Below are 19507 nucleotides of genomic sequence, written 5' to 3' on the forward strand. Positions count from 1 at the left end.
AGCAGTATTACTATAGGGGCACTATTTCTTCAGGATAGTATTTGTGGTATTGGGGCCGGGGTACAGCAAGCAGCAGGATAACACTGTGGGGACTCCAGGTTGGGGGATGATGATATAAAAGTGAGGAAGCTAAGATTTCTGTGCGTCACACTCTGCAGAGACGAAGAGCGGCTGAAAGAAGTGTCTGGACCAAATGGAGAAGATGATGACAGAGAAGATCTACATCGGAGGAGACGTCACCTTGAGGCCCTGGATGTGACAGGTATGTGTAGCAAGTACAGCAAAATGCGGGGCGAGGGGGTCCTTATAGAATTGGGCAATATACATTGGGGCTGATAATATAGTGTATTTATGTATGTGTACCACGCTTGGGTTGGTCGGCAGGCTCAGTGAAGGATGTGAAGAGACGTCAGGGCAGAGGGCGGAGCTTTATGGACGTCCCCTACATGACTCGTCCCAAGGGGGTGACACAATTTTCTATCGCATTGGGTGACACCAGCCCTAGCAACGCCACTGCCTGCCATTGCTGATTTAAAAAAATATATATATTTGGATTATTTGCGAACTAATAAAGTGATGGTTTTACATTGATGTTTCCCTGTGCATAAATCTTTTGGAGAGGTGCTTTTCTATAAAAGGGTAAATCAAGGTAACCTGACTATCTAGGCATGGCACAAGGGCCCCTGATAGAAAGGGGCCATAGACATTCTGTATTGGCTAGGACCTAGTACACTATCAGACGCTCCCTTGCGTGAACATAGAACTATACTCCAAACTCCCATGGTCCAGAAAGCTCCACTTAAACATTTATTCCGACACAGACACTATTTGTCGGTCAAGCGCTTGAAGGATGTGCAACAGGCTGTCCCCCAAGGGCGATCGGGTCCCATTATTTAGGAATGCCGAGTGGTTTGTTGTGGCCCTATTAGTTTGTGTCATGGTGCTCCTACCTGGATATTGTCGTTCCCCGTGGTTAGGCCCCATAGCAACAAAGGAGTTGTAGTTGGTGGAGTAAGTAGAGTCCAGACTTGGATGAAGTTTAACAGTTTTACTTGAACAAATTTGCGATTAACTTGTATTATCTAAACAATTGTCTGTCTGTCTGTCTCTGTCTCTCTCTCCCCTAAAATAGAGAAGCAGGAGAACCTCTGTCCCTGTATGGTAACTAATGTGGAAGTGGATCTTTCTGGAACACAGAATCGGCATTGAAATCAAGACATTGCTGGAGATTTTTATACTTAAAGAGCATCGGTCATCATGAGCGACACTATTAAACTGGGCATACTGCCTGGTAGGGCTGATGATGGTGACTAAAATTAACCCTTTTTGTCTGCCATTGGCATTACCAATGCAGAAAAATTCTTATACTTAGTTATATGCACATGGGGTGTTTGAAGTACCGAGCACTCTTAACTGCTCAAATGTCTTGTCCTGAAATCCTGCGCTGGCGCAGTGAGGGTCTCAGATCTATCGTCCTCTCTCTCTTAGATCTTCACTGCACATGTGCTGGAAGTACTGCCGATTGCACATATACAAGATGTCAGGGCCAAGCATTGGAGCAGTGAGGAGTGGTAACAGGTAGAGGTTGAGGTGAAGTGGTCCTACATGTAAGAATTTCTCTTCATCGGTAATACTGATTGCAGAGACAAAGGGCTCATTTTAGTCACCATTAGCAACCCTACCAGGCAGTATACCTTGTTTAATAAGGTTGAACATGGTAACAGATACTCTTTAAAGTTCAGTAAGTACAGTAGTAAGTTTTATCAATTTAAATTTTCAAAATCTAAACAATAATTTTTCTCACTGGACAACTTATTTAAATTTTTGTGGTCAGTTTTGCAGGAGTCCATGTTGCCGTAGTTTTTCAAATGTCATATGGTGTTTTATCAACTTGATGCATTTTTGCTTCTTGAGATCTTTCTTCACCCCTTTACTGTGGTAAGACTGAGACAATTTAAAAAAAAAAAAACTTTTATAAATCTGGAATAAAACTAATTAATATAACTAACTACACCTACTTTCCCAACCACTTTTCTAAACTAGAGTGAGTGGTACAAAAACAAAGAAAACTGCACTTTTTGTTGCGCAAACTTTAAAAAAGCCCTATTTTCAACTTTCTGAAGCCAGAATTCTGGAGAGCTGAACGTAATAAATCTCAAATCCCATCATTGTGTTCCTGAAGTTGCATTCCAGTTTTCTAATACTTATTATTTCAAATATTATATTCTCACCTTTCTCATCACATTTCTCACCACCTGACTCTCTCCCCCATGTGAAGGAAAGTCCAACTACGCCTCTGCCTCCACCTTGATAAAGTGAATTAATTAAAATACTAATGACTTTAGTGCCTTCACTAAGCTCCATGCTGCTTTTTCAGTGTAGTTCTCACGCAGATATTATTGGAGATTATGACATTTCTAACAATTTTTTTTGTAAGGTTACCTTTTTGATTGACCTAAACAGCTGGTATACAAACTTTTGAGGGCAAAAAAACATTTATGATGGCACCAACCACAATCCAGTTAACCTTTAGTAAACCTAAAACTGTGCTTCTTTTGACTCAGAGTTACTTGTCCTTAAGCCCAGGATTGTGCTTAAGCCCCCATATGACCTTCAATAACTATCACAACCTTTTGTGGTGATATGTTCTGATAATGTCACTGTCAGCAGCACTTACAAATGAAGAACCACAGCTCAGCACTCTTCCAGTTCATCATGATCATGACTCAGATCATTACTCAATGAGATTTTCAAACTTCCAGCATCACTACAAAAACAGAGACACGTCATAAACTCCACATTGTAAAGCTCATCTAAAGTCCATAAAGTTCTCTTGGAGCCCAGCCAAAGTAGGTATGCTGAAATATAAAGGGCAGGCTGTAGCATCAACTTCATCCTCAGATCCAAACACCAAGGGATCAGGTAAGGAGCAATCTTACCCACTCTAGATGAAGAAGCAAAGGCAGAACTTTCCTATTTATGAGAATGTCATAAACTGTATATATTTATATGTGGCTCTTCAGGTGTTGGGAAACTACTACTCTTAGCATGCACAGAAAATCTCAGTAGCTTCACATCAATTGGAGATCCACCAGTTGAAGACTGCTGCTTTTAAATACCTTATTATATAAGTATATATTCCAAAGTTATTTTAGATTTTTTTATTCAAAATTAAACATAATTCATTCGTTGATACAGATTTTCACCATTGGGACGAGGTTGACCCTTCCAGAGAATCAACATGCTGGTGAAAGTCGTAGCTCTTGCACTAGTCGTGTGTGCAATCACAGGTCAGTAAATATCTGAATGAGTAATAGCTGAAGAGAGGTGTAACGTAAAGCTCCCGGGTCCCAATCCTCAGCTACCATATGTCATGTAGTCATGTATAATACTGGTGTCTTCTTATAAGGCAGAGGGGCAATAACGCCTTGGTGTGATTGTTAATTCTGCAAACTCCATCCACACACCCATATCTTTCTAGCTAAAGACTGATGGGTGAATATTATAGCATCAAAATGTTCCAAACCATAAGCGTACAGCCACGTGGTCAGGTTTCCTGATGCCGTTTTTGAAGCCTTATATGATTCACTCCTGATTTTGGCTTTAAAAATTGCATCAGGAAGCCTGACCGTGTGGCCGTACCCTAAAACACATCTTGTAGTATAATGAGGTCATACCATAGTTACATAGATAGATAGCTGATAAGTTTAAAAAAGACACATGTCCACAAGTCTAACTTATAATGCGTTGATCCAAAGGAAGGCAAAATGCCCTATGAGGTGAACAATCATTACTTCTTTTTAGGAAAACATTCCTTGCAAATCAGAATAAATCCTTGGCTCAGGGTCCCATCTCCAGAAATCTAGTATTCATAACCTTAAATATTTTTATACTCAAGTAAGTCGTCCAGACCTTCTTGACCTTGTTCAATGAATCAACCATCACAACATCGCCATAGTTTCAATGCTCTTACACTAAGAATCCCTGTCTGTTGATGTTGAAACGTTCTTTCCATGAGACATAGTTAAGGACCCCTTGGCAGGGTTACAGGCCTAGGTATAAAAAGTTGATTAGACATAGTTCTACAATGTATATTCATATATTTGCACACTGTAATAAAGTCATCTGTTTTTTAAACCGAATAACCTTACTCATGGTTTATCTCAAATGACGTTTAAGATGTCCTCACATTAACTTTACCTATAGCGTAGCTAAAGGGGGTGTTGGAGCAGTGGTCGCTACCGGGCCCAGGAGACTGAGGGGGCGCAAAGACTCCCTTCCATTATAGAAAACATAAAGTAGGTGGGGGCCATGTTACAGATTTTGTACTGGGGCCCAAGAGCTTCAAATTACACCTCTTCTTATCTGTAATTATTCTACAAAGTTCTGCCTTCGATCACTTTATTATGTAACATGTAGTTCTTCCTAATCATCTGTGCCCTCAATGTGGTCTACATAGGGGCTTTGATACAATGCCCCATACTAAGTGCATGTAAGGAAGTTATTTTGCTTGTTGGTTGCTATCTATAGGAAGCCATAGCAGGAGAAGGTTATTATCCGATATGTTACTTGCATACAGTATATTACCTCACATAGTTACTTAGTTTTGGTCTTCCTTTACCAAGAAGGATATATAGGGGAACCTAAAATTGTTCAAAGGTGGGTGGCCAGGTTAGTAAATGGGAGGGAATTGGTCTGTTAAAAATCTGGTTTGTTCAGTTTGGGAAAAAAGACGTCTTAGAAGTGATCTCACTTCATATCACACATATGTACATTCAGCACAAAGAGCTGGCACAGGATTTATTAATTTCTTGAACTTAGCAAAATACCAGGTGGACATGTGTTAGGTACATGTGGATGAAAGTAGATTAGACATCGATACAGGAAAGGATTCTTTACAGTTAGAGTACTACAGCTATAGAATGCCCTACCCCATGAGGAAGTAATGGCAGATATTATATCAGCAATTAAAAAGGGTGAGACACTTATCGAAAGGCAAATAGGGTTATAATTAATCTATCAATTCATGTTGTAGAATTGATTTGAGAGTGGTTGAGCTTGATGGACCTGTGTCTCCATTCAACCTAACAATAAGATATAATTATATATAAATGACATGCACACCACTCAACTGAATAAAGTCTTATCAGTAGGATGAATAAATTACTAATTTCTAATACTTGTTCTTGTATCTTAGGATCTCAAGCCGAGGTCAGCACCGTCCAGATTAGTGATGCTTTCTGGAATTACTTCACCCAGCTGACCAGCAACGCCAAAGACAAAGTGGAGGAGATACAGCAGTCTGACATCAGCAAGCAGTTAAAGTAAGTGTCCAAATGTCCACAACTGGTAAGCACTATAGGCTCAATGATGTTGTGATCACAGATCTGGTACATGCTTTATTACTCTTCTGGGGTGGTTTTATATCACAGACAGCTGAATAGACCACCCATGTCCATGTTCATTATTAGGGAACATCATCGTGAAGGGAGTCCCCCACTTGTTAACCCCTTTATGAGCTGTAACTATTAGGATGCGTTTACATTTGTAAGCAGCCTCTGCAGAAAATGTAGGAACAATAGCAAAGCCTTCACAATTTATTTGGCAAAAATAATGAAGGTAAAAAGTAGACACCATGATGGAGACTCTATGGACTCCATTATAGTTGATGTCCATCATGTGTTGGATCTGGTCCAGCTTGAATTCTGTTTCTCTTTTCCAATGATGGCACAAAAAAAATGCAAAAGCAGATGTGAACACACCCTTAGCTTTCATACAGGCATGGACATAAATGTTTGTCAGCTGAGCTTTGACCATTAGGCTGTGTCCACACGTGACTGCTGCAGTCCAGATTTGCGTCGCAGATTTTTGTCCAGCAATTCTGGAGGGTTGTACAGTACTAGCAAAGAGAATGAGTTTTTTTATCAATTTTCATCCGCACATGGCAGAATAAATCCGTAGAAGGAACTGTCCTGTGGTCCAGATTTTAAATCTGCAGGATGTCAATTTGCACTGCCGATCATCAAGGATTTCACCCTCTCAAATGCAAAGTGAAATCTGCATCTAATTAGCAGCACTTCAGCAACAAAATCTGTGACAAAAACACACTATTTGGGCAATTTTTACTGCTGCAGATTACAAGCAGAAACACTGCAGATTTTCTACCATAGAAAAAATGCAGCTAATCATCCATGTGTGGACATAGACTTAAATGGGTTTGCCGGGGAAAAAAAGTGATTTTAAAAAGAGTTCCTACAGCATAGCCCCTGAAACAGAAGATTCATAGTTAACTTCTCCAAAATCAGTTTGGTGTTCCACACTGCCTCCACTGTCTCCATCATCTGGTCCCGACACTGTTTACATCCAGCTGGCCATGGTCATGGTGACATGCACTGCTACAACCAATGACTACAACCTACTGCTACAACCAGTGATGTGCTGCTTGTGGCTTCATTACCACTAAAGCCAGTCATTGGCTGTAGCAGTGCATGTTACCATGCCCATAGCCAGCCAGATGTAAACAGTGCTAGGACTCGAAGGTGGAGAGAGCGGAGGCAGCGCGGACCACCCGAGCAGCGTGAAGGAGCTAAATAGGACTCTTCTTTTTCAAGAGCTGTGCTCCAGGAACTTGTTAAAAATCATTTTTACCAGAAAACCCCTTTAAACTTTGCTTCTTATCCATTGATCTATATTTATTATCTTTGTTTGGATTTCCTTTTCAGTTTCATTTTTTTTCTATATTCTTCATTTTGTTTCTGTACCTTATACTTTTTTTTTCATATGTTTCTTTTTTAAACATATATCCACTCTTTTTCTTAAATGGTCAGCTGCTTTGGACAATCCTTTCAGTATTTCACAATTTACATTTTCATTGGCTATGTGAAAGGAAGCAGGAGATTTGGAGATCTTTATCAGAAAAACTGAAAATGCTGGGTCACTTAGATTGATCCAGAGCCACTACTGAGCTGCTCTATCTTATCTGTCTAGCGCTGGAGTCTGCTCAATGCTCTGCATGAGCTTTAGGAGTCCTCATATTTCATGAGCTCCTAGCTGCCCCCATACACCAATATTAGCTGCCCCCATACACCCATGGATGATTGTCAGCTCTTTCCCTGTACTGTGAATAGAGAGAAAGCTGTCAATCAGCAAGGGGGTGGGGAAAGCCAGAAAGGCTATTTTATGAAATTAATTAGATAATGATGACCTATCCTAAGTGGAAATGTAATACTACAATCTTTTGATTCTGGCTCTGTCTACTGTATATTATCTAGCATCAGCAGTTGCCCAAAATAGTTGATTGGCAAGGGTGCTCGATGTTGGACCAATTTGATATTTATGACCTATCCTGAGCTAAGGTTGTCAATATCTAAGTTCCACAAAACCTGTTTACTCTTCAAAGAATGATGGATGTATTCAGAAAACAATGTATTGGAAATTTAGGGAAAGTGAATTTTTTTATCTACAAAAATGTCTGCAATATTTTTATGCATAAAATAAGACTATTATTTATGGGGGAAAAAATTATAATATTTTCTTTCCCTCCACAGTGTTCTAATTGATGGAAACCTGAAGAACATTAATCTTTATGCAGGAGAACTACAGCAAAAACTTGTTCCATTTGTCAAGCAGATACATGACCAACTAACACAAGACCCGGAAAAACTGAAGGAACAGATAAGACAAGGGCTGGAGAAGCTGAAGGTCAAGCTGTCCCCATATGCAGTAGAAGTACAAAAGCAAGTGGAGAAGAATGCAGAGGAGCTTCAGATAAAACTGTCTCCGTATGCGGAGGAGATTCGAGCCCAGCTGGACAAAAACACTGAGATAGTCACCGAACAACTGAAGTCTATTACAAAGGACCTAGAAGCCAAGATCAGAGAAAATACAGACCGTGTGCAGGCCTTGGTGACCCCATATTCCCAGCAGTTGAAGGCTACAATAGATGACAACGTAGAACAACTGAGAAAGCAGCTGAAACCCGTCACCGAGAAAGTCAAAGATAATGTTGATCAACAACTGCAAGAGCTATATAAGAGCCTGAAACCCTATGCAGAAGATGCCCAGGAAGACCTGCGTAACCAGATCAAGAACATGGAATTTCAGATGAAGAAAAATGTTGAGCAGATGGAAAGCAAAATCTTGGAGATCACTGAGCAACTGAAAGACCAACTTTACCCCTATGCCAATGAGATAAGAAGCAAGCTGGATGGAGACATGACAAACGTCAAGCAGAAATTGGAGCCATACCTTACTGAGATGAACCAGAAGATGGACCAGAAAATTGTAGAGTTCAAAGAAACAATGACCCCCTATGCAGATACCCTCAACAAGGAACTTGTCCAGAGAGTTGAAGATCTGAAGAAGAAGTTGGGAGAATACACTGTAAGTGTTCAAGATCAAGTAGAGTATTTGGAGAAAGAGGTCCGAGACAAGATCCAAGATTTTGTCAACAAGGGTGTCTCCACTGAAAACTGAATTCTCTTCCCTCCTGAAGAACAACGTCATCTGTTATGATACCTCCTAACATTACCAGCTAGTGCTACCATGTTAATTATAGTGGTGCTATTTTGTTTCTTGCATTATCCTTCCTCATAAATTCTCTATGTTTACACAGTTACAAGCTGAGGGTTTCTCCTGATCTTAGAGTATTCCTTAACTCTACGTTGTCGTTTACAATCCTATAGGCAGTTAAGTTCTAACATATTTCACCTCTATAGTGCTAGTGCTAAGATATTCCTGTAAATCAGAGCTAGAATAGCACATATATTCTGGTTATAACTAAACTGAACAGGGAACATGCTATATGTCAGCTGTGCAGTTATTGTATTACAGAGTATTATATTACATTCTCTATGTCATCGTTCCATGAAGTATAATAAGCCATACATTTGTGACTGCATTCTGTTCAATAAAAAAAATGTAGCAATATATGATGTCCTGGTTTGCTTATTGATCAAGATTTCAGTTATAGCCATAGGGGAAATTCAAGGTTTTCAAATATTTTACTTGCTACTTGAAAATGTTCAGTAAATACCTGATCTCACCTGGTGGTGTTTTTTTTTTTTTTACATAGAAAATATTGCAGGTGTTTTATAAATTAAACCTATTTCCCAACAAGTAACTGTCAGACAAAAGGAAAACATGAAAAAATGATACTCAGGATAGGTCATCAATATTAAATTGCTGGGGGTCCGACACCCCTGGCAATCAGCTGTTTGAAAAGGCCGAAATGCTCTGTCAAAGGTTGTCTAGTTTTTGGTATTGATGACCTGTCCTCAGGATGGGTCATCAATATCAGATCTGCGGGGGTCTGACTCTCGGCACCACCTTTGATCAGTTTTTTTATGACGTTACAGCAGAAAGCCGTGTAATTACAGCTAATGGGATGGAGTGTAACTACAACTGCTCCTTCCAATTCAAGAGAATGGGATGGAGCAGGTGTAATTACACTGCTTGCCATGGATGCTGTGGATTCTAAGGTAGATACACGCTGGATTTTTCTGAATCTATGAAGATGACAGTTTCAGGTAGATCCCTTAATAGGCCCAAGGAGGACCTATAAGTACCCTCAAAGGCAGAACCTTTGGGAACTACTCAAATGCCCTTATCTTATCACTAAAATAAATATTTTTGGGAAGAATCAAGAGAACTTTATAGACAGATATTCTGAAGCCTCATAAACAGAGGAAACAGAAAAATGGGAACTAGGAGCAGAGGGTCCAGTGGTATGGTAACGCCTATAATCGGCCAGCATAATTGGTGTGATACTCCTTGTTCTAGTTTCCACAAAGTTTTTAGCAAATGGAAATAACAGTATAATAATCTTGACCTACTAAGCACTTTCCCATGGCTAACATATGCAAATCAGCTTACTAAAATACCAGCTCACTGGACTGACAATTACAGTCTAAATTGTGTCCTTTAAGCTGGCTATTGTGTATGAGCCCAGAGCCCCAGATACGACCTGCAATAACCTGGATCTCAAAACACCACAAGCCTTTGTCATGAGGCCTGTTTGTTATTTCAACGTCAGCTTCAGCTACTGAATGAAAGCACTCAGTGGTCTTCTCCTGCTTCATGGTTATGACTCAAAAACTCACAAAGCTCTTCAAACTTCTAACACCACCATGAACAGAAAGACACATCAATGATTCCGCATTGTAAAGCCGACCCACAGCCCACAAAGCTATCCTGGAGCATGGCCAGAGACAAAAATGAACTCATATAAAGGGCTGGGATACATCAGCCTCAATGCTGAGCCAAACACCACAGGATTAGGTAAGGATCAATCTAATCTCTGGCCGCAATAGCTTCAAGAACCTGCCAGGTGTAAACGACGCAATGGAGCAGAGAGCTATAATAATTGAACATAATGTTCATCACCAAGAAAAACAACGATATAAAATTGTTTTATTTTTTTATTTTCCAGTAATGAGATTTTGAGAGTAGAACCTTTCAATAGATAGGTTATCTAACATGATTATTATTTTTTTTATATATGTGCCTAAGCCATTGGGAACTTATAGGATTTCCATTGACCCATCCTGTGACTCAAAATGTTGGTGAAAGTTTCAGTGCTTCTATTAGCCATGTGCATTAGAGGTCAGTATATTTACTTCTATATCAAAAACTAATTTGTGGCAAGGATTAGAAATATAAAATATGCATAAAACTACAATGATTTTTTTTTTTGAAATTGCAAACCTAAGAAATTTAACGCTTATCTCCATTATTCAATGAGTTTTCCAGGCTTTTTATAATGAGGACTAGGCCATCTATATAAAGAGATTTTTTGAACATTGACAGCTAGTCCTTTAACTGACCATACACGTTATATAAATGTCGGTTGGACCAGGTGATTTCAAACAATTCCAGCTGACCATTGCATGCATATGGTGGTGTCCAGTCTCTCAACGGCAGATTGGGTGTGTTGAAATTTGACATGCCTGATACTTTTGTTCTTGGAGATAGAAGCTGCTGGCAGAGGAGTCTTCCTTTGTAGACCCCTGAGGGTTGGACCTCCACATATCAATCATTGATAGGCTCTGGGATAGGGAATCAATTTTTAAATCATGGTGAACACCTTTAACTGTGACATGAGAGAAGAGCAATGTAAATATGCATATTAATTGATGTTACCGCAGCTTATTGGAGGTGTTTCAGTAACCAGAAGCCCCTTTCCCCCCAATTAGATTCTACTTTCAGTCTGAACTGGGGTTGCCCAAACTTAATTATAAATAATTGCATTAAATATTCAGTGGTCGGTTCACACATTTACACTTGGTCTGATGTGTTATGTACTTTGTTAGGATATCAAGCTGATGTCAACACTGACCAGATAAGTGATGTCTTCTGGAATTACCTCACACAGCTGACTGGTGCTACTAAGGATGAAGCAGACAACCTTCAGCATTCAGACAACAGTAAACAGCTGCAGTAAGTGGGCAGTAACAGACTTCCCTAACCCAAGTAATTACAATATCATACCATACATATAGATGGACTTTTGTCCTGTACAAGTAAGGTTTTGTGGAGTCTGAATTTGACCTGTGGATGGATCCATGGTCTAGTTGCTCCATATTTGTTGTATTCAATTCATTCATCCAATCTTCTAAAAGTGAATTATAAAGGAATACTTTACAGATTTATTTGCAGCCTTAAAAAGGACCTTTCCTGACATGTCTGTTTTAGTGACTACTGGCATAGCTCTTTACAATTACAATTCAGGATCATCTTTCATATACCCAGTAAATCTATATTGTGTCATTCTTCTTAGAAGCTTAGGAATGAGTTGAAGGTCTGCATGTGTGTTACAAGTTGGGGCTGTGCCCCTGCACAGTCTGACACTATCCGATCAGTGCTGCCAGTGTCAGACTGTGCAGGGACACACTCCCAACTGGTAACACCCAGCTGGACCTTCATTGCAGACTACTGGCAATTCAATCATAACATCTAGCAGAAACAATAAATGAATTGTACAACATAGTGATGATAATAGATGATCCAGAATTACTTGGGGAAAGCAAGTAGTTACTAAAACAGACATCTCAGGAGAGGTGACAAGTGCTCTTTAAGTCCATTTTTGGCTTAAAAAACCAACACAAGCAGCAAATCCTATATCAGACTTCAACATTGTTATATTCCTTTATGTATGTATGATATATTGTATCAGAATGTATCTGATATTTCAGAGGATAAATCATAGCTAAGCTATTAGTTGATTCCATGTGCACTTTCATTAACATAATTAACAATTTTCCTCTTTCAATAAGAATCACAATAGATCCTGTGCTCGATAATATTACTAATACATCAAGCAAATCATAATGAAGTTTAAATGATTTTTATAATGTATGGTTTCTCAATCCTCAAGTTATAGGTATCTAAGACTTCTACAAATAATAACTTGTTGGCATTGAGCCTCCACTGATCTAGACTACTTCCAGTGTTTCTCCTGACTCAGTCTTTTCCTCCCTAGGGCTCTCATTGAAGAAAATCTGAAAAGCGTAAATAATCTTGATGGTGAATTAGTGGGCCAGCTCATTCCTTTGGCTTTGCAAATGCGCGAACAACTGACTCAAGGCTCTCAAACACTGCAAGAACAAATCAGACAAGAGTTGGAGAAGTTGAGGGCAAAGTTGAATCCATACACAGGTGAGGTGCAAAGGCAGCTGAATAGGAATGCAGAGGATCTTCAAGTCAAATTGGCTCCATCTGCTAAGGAGTTTCAAGACCAGCTCGATAAAAGCACCCAGGTTCTCAGTGAGCAGCTGGAATCTATAAGAAGGAATCTAGAGACCAAGATCAAAGAAAATGCAGACCATGCGCAGACATCAATGGTTCCATATTCCCTGGAACTAAAAAGTACCATAGATGACAATATGGAGCTCCTAGAGAAAGAGCTGAAAAGTATCAACAATCAAGTAAAAGATCATATTGATCAGCAAATGGAAGAGCTATATAAAAGCCTGATACCTTATGCAGAGGACGTGCAAAATGAACTACACAAACATATCAAGAACATGGACTTTCAGATGAAGAAGAATACTGAGCAGATGGAGACGAAGATATTAGAATTTGCAGGAAAACTGCGAGAGCAACTCTACTCATATGCCAATGAGCTAAGAGACACGTTGAATGGTGATATGTCAAATGTAAAACAAAAAATGGAGCCATACCTCACTGAGATGAACCAACAGATGGACCAGAAGATCAAAGAGTTTAGAGAGACAATAACCCCCTTTGCAGGTTCCCTCAACAAGGCACTTGTAAAGAGAGTGAAAGACATGAAGAAGAAATTGGGAGAATACCCTGTGAGTGTGCAGGATCTAATGGAGTACTTGGACGAAGACATTCAAGACAAGATCCGTGATTTCATCACCCAAGGGCTTTCTGCTGAAAACTAAGTTTAGATCTATAGACTTATCGTTGGAAAACAAGAGTAGTTAGCATCACGCAAACTTGTATCATCATTTCTAAAAATGTATTTGAATAGAATGTAACGCAAATAACAGCAAATAAACATTGACATCCAAGCTTTAGCATGTTGCATGTAGTATTTTTACACACTTGGTTCAATAGGCCCAGGCAATAAAAACCTAAAGGAACACTAAATCTAGAAACGTCTTGTAGAAATATTTCGCAGAACACAGAGATTGAGTTCCTGCTGATCTCTTTCATTTCAGGCCGCTAAATGGTGTGATGCATAACTAAGAGGGCAGGGTGTAACTCTATTTGTATCCTACTTCAGACAGAACAGAAGGGGAGGCTGCTGCTGCAGCCAGATGTCTTAGACCAGACATAGAAAGTAGTGGCTGATGTTTTGTAACACAGAGATTTTTTTCATGTTTCTCAATTTTAATTGCAATATGAGACAGGATATGGTCATAGGAAAGGAGCAAATTAAAGTGGTATTCCCATCTTAATGATCACTGTTAAATCTGTTAATGATTTAACAGTGATCATTTTTCTAAATATATTTAATTAACAAATTCCCACCCCTTAGAAGTAAATAAACATATACTTACCTGATGGTTGTATTCCGTCTCCCCTGGTTACGGCCACCACTCTTCTCAGGAATCGCGGTGGCCGCGAGTGCGCAGACGACTTTCTCTTTTCTCCCGGCCGGCCGCGCGCTGTATTGAACGCGCACGTCGAGGCCGTGCATGCGCTATGGGGATTTCTTCCTGGCCAGTATAGTATACTTGCCAGGAAGAAGTCACCAGGGCGCATGTGCGGCCTCGGCGTGCGCGTTCAGTACAGTGCGCGGCCCGGCCGGGAGAAGACTTCAATCAAGATGGAGCCCGCCCCCTGCCGAGTGCTGAAACCAGGAAGTGGACAGCGCGTCGGGAGCAGGCAGATATGAAATAGAGTCTTGAGAATACCCCTTTAAGGGAGGAATTGCTGGGCTGGGGTTTATTTCTTGTTTTTGTTCTATATTTAGGGGTCCATTTACTATTCTGAAATATGACTAAATTAGGCGTATTTCAGGTGCAGATTGTGGCGCAACGGTTAGTTGCATAGCTATTTGCGACTTTGCACCACTGACGCCAGGTCTAAAATTCTGGGAGTGGCATGGGCGGGGAAGGGCCTGTCTCATTCATCATTTTCTACGCCTGTTTTCAGAAGCTGTTTTACATTTAGAACTGGGGCTGGATGCGCCGAAGTTATGGAGAGGCCGGTACCTCTTCATAACTTCGGCGGAACCACCACCAGCTATGGGTCTTTATTAAGACTGGCGTCTAAAATGCCAGTCTTAATAAATGTGCGCATTAATGTTCCTCATGGGTAGATTAGATTATAAAACATGGCTGCCTAATCTGAGTCAAGGTCACTATTTAAACACTATTTTCCTTTGTAATTTTTTGTCTCAATTGACAAAAAATTCTGCACTGATTATATTATATATATGTTATATATTTGAACTTTTACACACATTAGGCTTCTTTCACAAATCCGGTACAGCCTTCCGAATCGGCTGGACAACAACATCGGTTTCTGTCTGGCCAATTTTTGGCATATTTGCCGGGTTGGATCTCTGCTAGACCCCATTATAGTTAATGGAGCCAGCGGGCATTCCAGTAGTATCTGGAAATGCCAAATATGGAGAATTCTGTGCTGCAGATGTGAAACTAGCCTTAAAAATTTAGATTTGGGTTTCAGGAAAGTATAAAAAAAAAAATATCAAACTGAAACTTTTAAAAAATAAAAATGTTTTATTCACCTCCAGCAATTCAGCTGCTCTGCACTTCTTGTCCTGTCTCGACATGCCTGAAATCCCAGGCAAAACCTGTTTGGTTCCTAGTGGTGACCTGCCTTAGCCAGTGATTGGTTGGGTGGCTTTTCCTGGTGTTACCAGGGTGTCAAACTGAGATAGGAAGTGCGGAGCAACAGGCACTGCAGCTGCATTGAAGTTGCAGTGGAGGGCGATCAGTGGTGGTGAGTAAAGCTTATTTGTTATTTTTAATAAGTTCTGGCTTGATTTTTTTGTTTAAATTCTCTTTGAAACATCTGTTAAAATGGTAAAATTCTGATTGCCTCTAGCAACCGCTGGCTTGGCTGCCGTTGCATTTAAACTCCTCCCCACTTCACTTGCACTGTGAGGAGTACTAGCATTTGGATCCCATTCTAAGGATCAGTGAAGGTCCCAGCGGCAGCTTTCCTTGAAATCATACTTTTATCATCGAACTGATGGATAGATGATAAATGTCCATTGTGGCACTCTAGGTCATAATTTAACATTTGTGGCCTGCATTTTAGTTATGTGCCTGCAAAAAACTGTGGTTTACACTGTAATGTTTTTTGTACACTGTAATTTTTTACAAAAAAATAGGAAAGTTTCAGCTTACCCAACGTCTTCCTTGGCTGTGCACAAACACCCTGGACCGAGGAGCAATCATAAGTAAACAGCAAGAAAAATCCAGCAGACAAATCCTTTAAAATCCATAGGCTGACTGGACATGCAACGGTCTATGAGTTTCGACTAGGCGTCTTCATCATGACCACATTGTGTTACCAATTCTTCTGTTTAAAAAATCCTCCCTCACTACGGACCTGACCCCATTCAGCTGCTGAATAAATATCCAGTCAGTGTTAACAGCATGTCTATTAGCATAGAGAATTAAGTAATGTCATAGCCGGACCCTTATTTCTGATATTTGCAGACTCTATACTGACAGGGAGTGTTCCACAGGATTGGCGCATAGCAAATGTGGTGCCAATATTCAAAAAAGGGTCCAAAAACAGAGCCTGGAAACTATAGGCCGGTAAGTTTAACATCTGTTGTAGGTAAACTGTTTGAAGGGTTTCTAAGAGATGCTATCTTAGAGCATCTCAACGGAAATAAGTAAATAACGCCATATCAGCATGGCTTTGTGAGGGATCGTCATGTCAAACTAATTTAATCAGTTTCCATAAAGAGGTAAGTTCTAGACTTGACAGCGGCGAATCAATGGATGTTGTATATCTGGACTTCTCCAAAGCATTTGACACTGTACCACATAAAAGGTTAGGATATAAAATGAGAATGCTTGGACTGGGAGAAAACGTCTGTATGTGGGTAAGTAACTGGCTGAGTGATAGAAAACAGAGGGTGGGTATTAATGGTACACACTCAGATAGGGTCACTGTTACTAGTGGTGTACCTCAGGGGTCAGTATTGGGCCCTATTCTCTTCAATTTATTTATTAATGATCTTGTAGAAGGCTTGCACAGTAAAATATAAATTTACGCAGATTACACTAAACTGTGTAAAGTAATTAACACTAAAGAGGACAGTATACTACTACAGAGGGATCTGGATAGACTGGATGCTTGGGCAGATAAGTGGCAGATGAGGTTTAACACTGACAAATATAAAGTTATGCACATGGGAAGGAATAATGCAAGTCACCCGTACATACTAAATGGTAAAACACTTGGTAACACTGACATGGAAAAGGATCTAAGAATAAGGCCAATAAGATAATGGGTTGCATCAAAAGGGGCATAGATGCCTGTGATAAGAACATAGCTGTACCACTTTACAAATCGCTAGTCAGACCACACATGGAGTACTGTGTAAAGTTCTGGGCTCCTGTGAACAAGGCAGACATAGCAGAGCTGGAGAGGGTCCAGAGGAGGGCAACTAAAGTAATACCTGGAATGGGGCAACTACAGTACCCTGAAAGATTATCAAAATTAGGGTTATTCACTTTAGAAAAAAGACGACTAGGGGAGATCTAATTACTATGTATAAATATATCAGGGGTCAGTACAGAGATCTATCCCATCATCTATTTATCCCCAGGACTGTGACTGTGATGAGGTGACATCCTCTGCGTCTGGAGGAAAGAAGGTTTGTACACAAACATAGAAGAGGATTCTTTATGGTAAGAGCAGTGAGACTATGGAAATGTCTGCTTCAGAAGGTGGTGATGGTGAGTCCAATAAAGGAATTCAGGAGGGGTCTGGATGTATTTCTGGAGTGTAATAATATTACAGGCTATAGCTACTAGAGAGGGGTCGTTGATCCAGAGAGTTATTCTGATTGCCTGATTAGAGTCGGGAAGGATTTTTTTATTCCCCTAAAGTGGGGGAATTTTTTGCCTTCCTCTGGATCAACTTGCAGGATGACAGGCCGAACTGGATGGACAAATGCATTTTTTCAGCCTTATGTACTATGTTACTATGTTAAAACATACACATTATAAACCAAAATCCCCCCCCCCCCCCCCCAAAAAAAAAAAGAAGAAAAGAAAAAACACAAGAACCAAATCAATATTTAAAAATCAAGTCGTGTCTGCTATTCATACCTTTCGGGTTCCTAGTGTCTAGTGATGGATGAACATCAGCCGGGACAATTCGTGAATGCGCGTTCGTGGCGGGCCCCATTCACACTAATGGCAGACGAACCTGAAAAACCTTCAGGTCATATTTGCAGCCAGAAAACACTTACTAGAAGAACCCAAATAGTCCCACAACATGGACAGTGATATACCAGAGGGAGAGCATTGGCAAAAATTCCCACAAAAAAATATGTATTTTAATCAGGGGCCATTTTTATGCGTCTTAAAGGGAAACTCCCAAAAATGTGCCCTGCTGGAGCCTAGAATTTTTTTATTTTAAGCCACAGAAGTAAGGGCCCCAAATATTAGGCATTCATGTGACAGAAAAGAACTTGTGATTATGTGGTTGGAGGTACATTAGTCGGACACTGGCTAAAGATTTTACTGTCGGCCAGTACAGGCCCCAAAAATTAGGCATTCACCTGACAAAAAAGAACTTGTGATAATGTAGCTGGAGGCTCATTAGGCGGTCACTGGATAAAAATAGAACTGTCAGTCAGTACAGGCCCCAAAAATGAGGCATTCATCTGACACAAAAGAACTTGTGATTCTGTGGCTGGAGGTACAATAGGCGGTCACGAGATAAAAATTTAACTGTAGGCCACTGGAGCACAGGCCCCCCAAATTTTGGCATTCACCACACAGAAACAAACTTTGGATGATGTGACTTGAGGTACATTAGGCGTTCAATGGATAAAAATTTTACTGTAGGCCAGTAGAGACCCCAAAAATTTGGCATTCACCAGACAGAAAAGAACTTTGGCTTATGTGGCTGGAGGCACATTAGGCATTCACTGGATAAAAATGTTACTGTAGGTCACTGGAGTAGAGGCCCCCAAAATTTGGCATTCACCTGACACAAAAGAACTTGATTCTGTGGCTGGAGGTACAATAGGCGGTCACGGGATAACATTTTTACTGTAGGCAACTGGAGTACAGTACAGACTGTAGGCCAGTACAGTCCCCCAAAATTTGGCATTCACCAGACAGAAAAGAACTTTGGCTGATGTGGCTGGAGATGCATTAGGCGTTCACTGGATAAAAATGTTACTGTATGCCACTGGAGTACAGGCCCCAAAAATTTGGCATTCAACGGACAGAAAAGAACTTTGGCTGATGTGGCTGGAGGTACATTAGGCGTTCAATGGATAAAAATTTTACTGTAGGCCACTGGAGTACAGGCCCCAAAAATTTTGCATTCACCTGACACACGAGAACTTGTGATTCTGTGGCTGCAGGTACATTAGGCGGTCACTGGATAAAAATGTTACTGTAGGCCACTGGAGTAGAGACCCCAAAAACTAGGCATTCACCTGACACAAAAGAACTTGTGATTGTGTGGCTGGAGGTGCATTAGGCGGTCACTGGATAAAAATGTTACTGTATGCCACTGAAGTAGAGGCCCCAAAAATTAGGCATTCACCTGACAGAAAATGCCTTTTATGCCACTGTATATACATAAGACAATGACCATTCTTTGTGGTGGCAGATATGTGTGGGCTGGCATGAGGAAATTCAATTGCACGTGATTATCACAGGTGTTGAATTCCTCTGAGATGCATGCCTCATTCAGTTATAAAAATGTGAGGTAGTCCACACTGTCGTGAGCTACTTACTTGCAGCTGAACGTGGCCATATAGCTCTAGGATGCCCTTCTGGGAGAAATATTTCCTTCAGGGGAC

At 40.4% G+C, this 19507-nt stretch overlaps 2 protein-coding genes across 2 annotated transcripts; both read left to right on the forward strand.

The window, feature by feature from the left end:
• Positions 1–2878: 2878 nt before the first annotated feature.
• Positions 2879–8928, forward strand: LOC122926918 (apolipoprotein A-IV-like). The gene is made up of 4 exons (XM_044278438.1): positions 2879–2922; positions 3199–3290; positions 5198–5324; positions 7548–8928. Exons 2-4 carry the CDS (start codon positions 3242–3244, stop codon positions 8473–8475), a joined length of 1104 nt encoding a protein of 367 aa, XP_044134373.1. The 5' UTR covers positions 2879–2922; positions 3199–3241; the 3' UTR covers positions 8476–8928.
• A 1628-nt stretch (positions 8929–10556) lies between these two features.
• LOC122926919 (apolipoprotein A-IV-like) lies at positions 10557–13406 on the forward strand. The gene is made up of 3 exons (XM_044278439.1): positions 10557–10602; positions 11310–11436; positions 12479–13406. The coding sequence occupies exons 1-3, from the start codon at positions 10557–10559 to the stop codon at positions 13404–13406; spliced, it is 1101 nt and encodes a 366-aa protein (XP_044134374.1).
• Positions 13407–19507: the final 6101 nt, after the last annotated feature.

This window comes from Bufo gargarizans, chromosome 2, assembly GCF_014858855.1.
Source record: "Bufo gargarizans isolate SCDJY-AF-19 chromosome 2, ASM1485885v1, whole genome shotgun sequence".
NCBI lineage: Eukaryota > Metazoa > Chordata > Amphibia > Anura > Bufonidae > Bufo > Bufo gargarizans.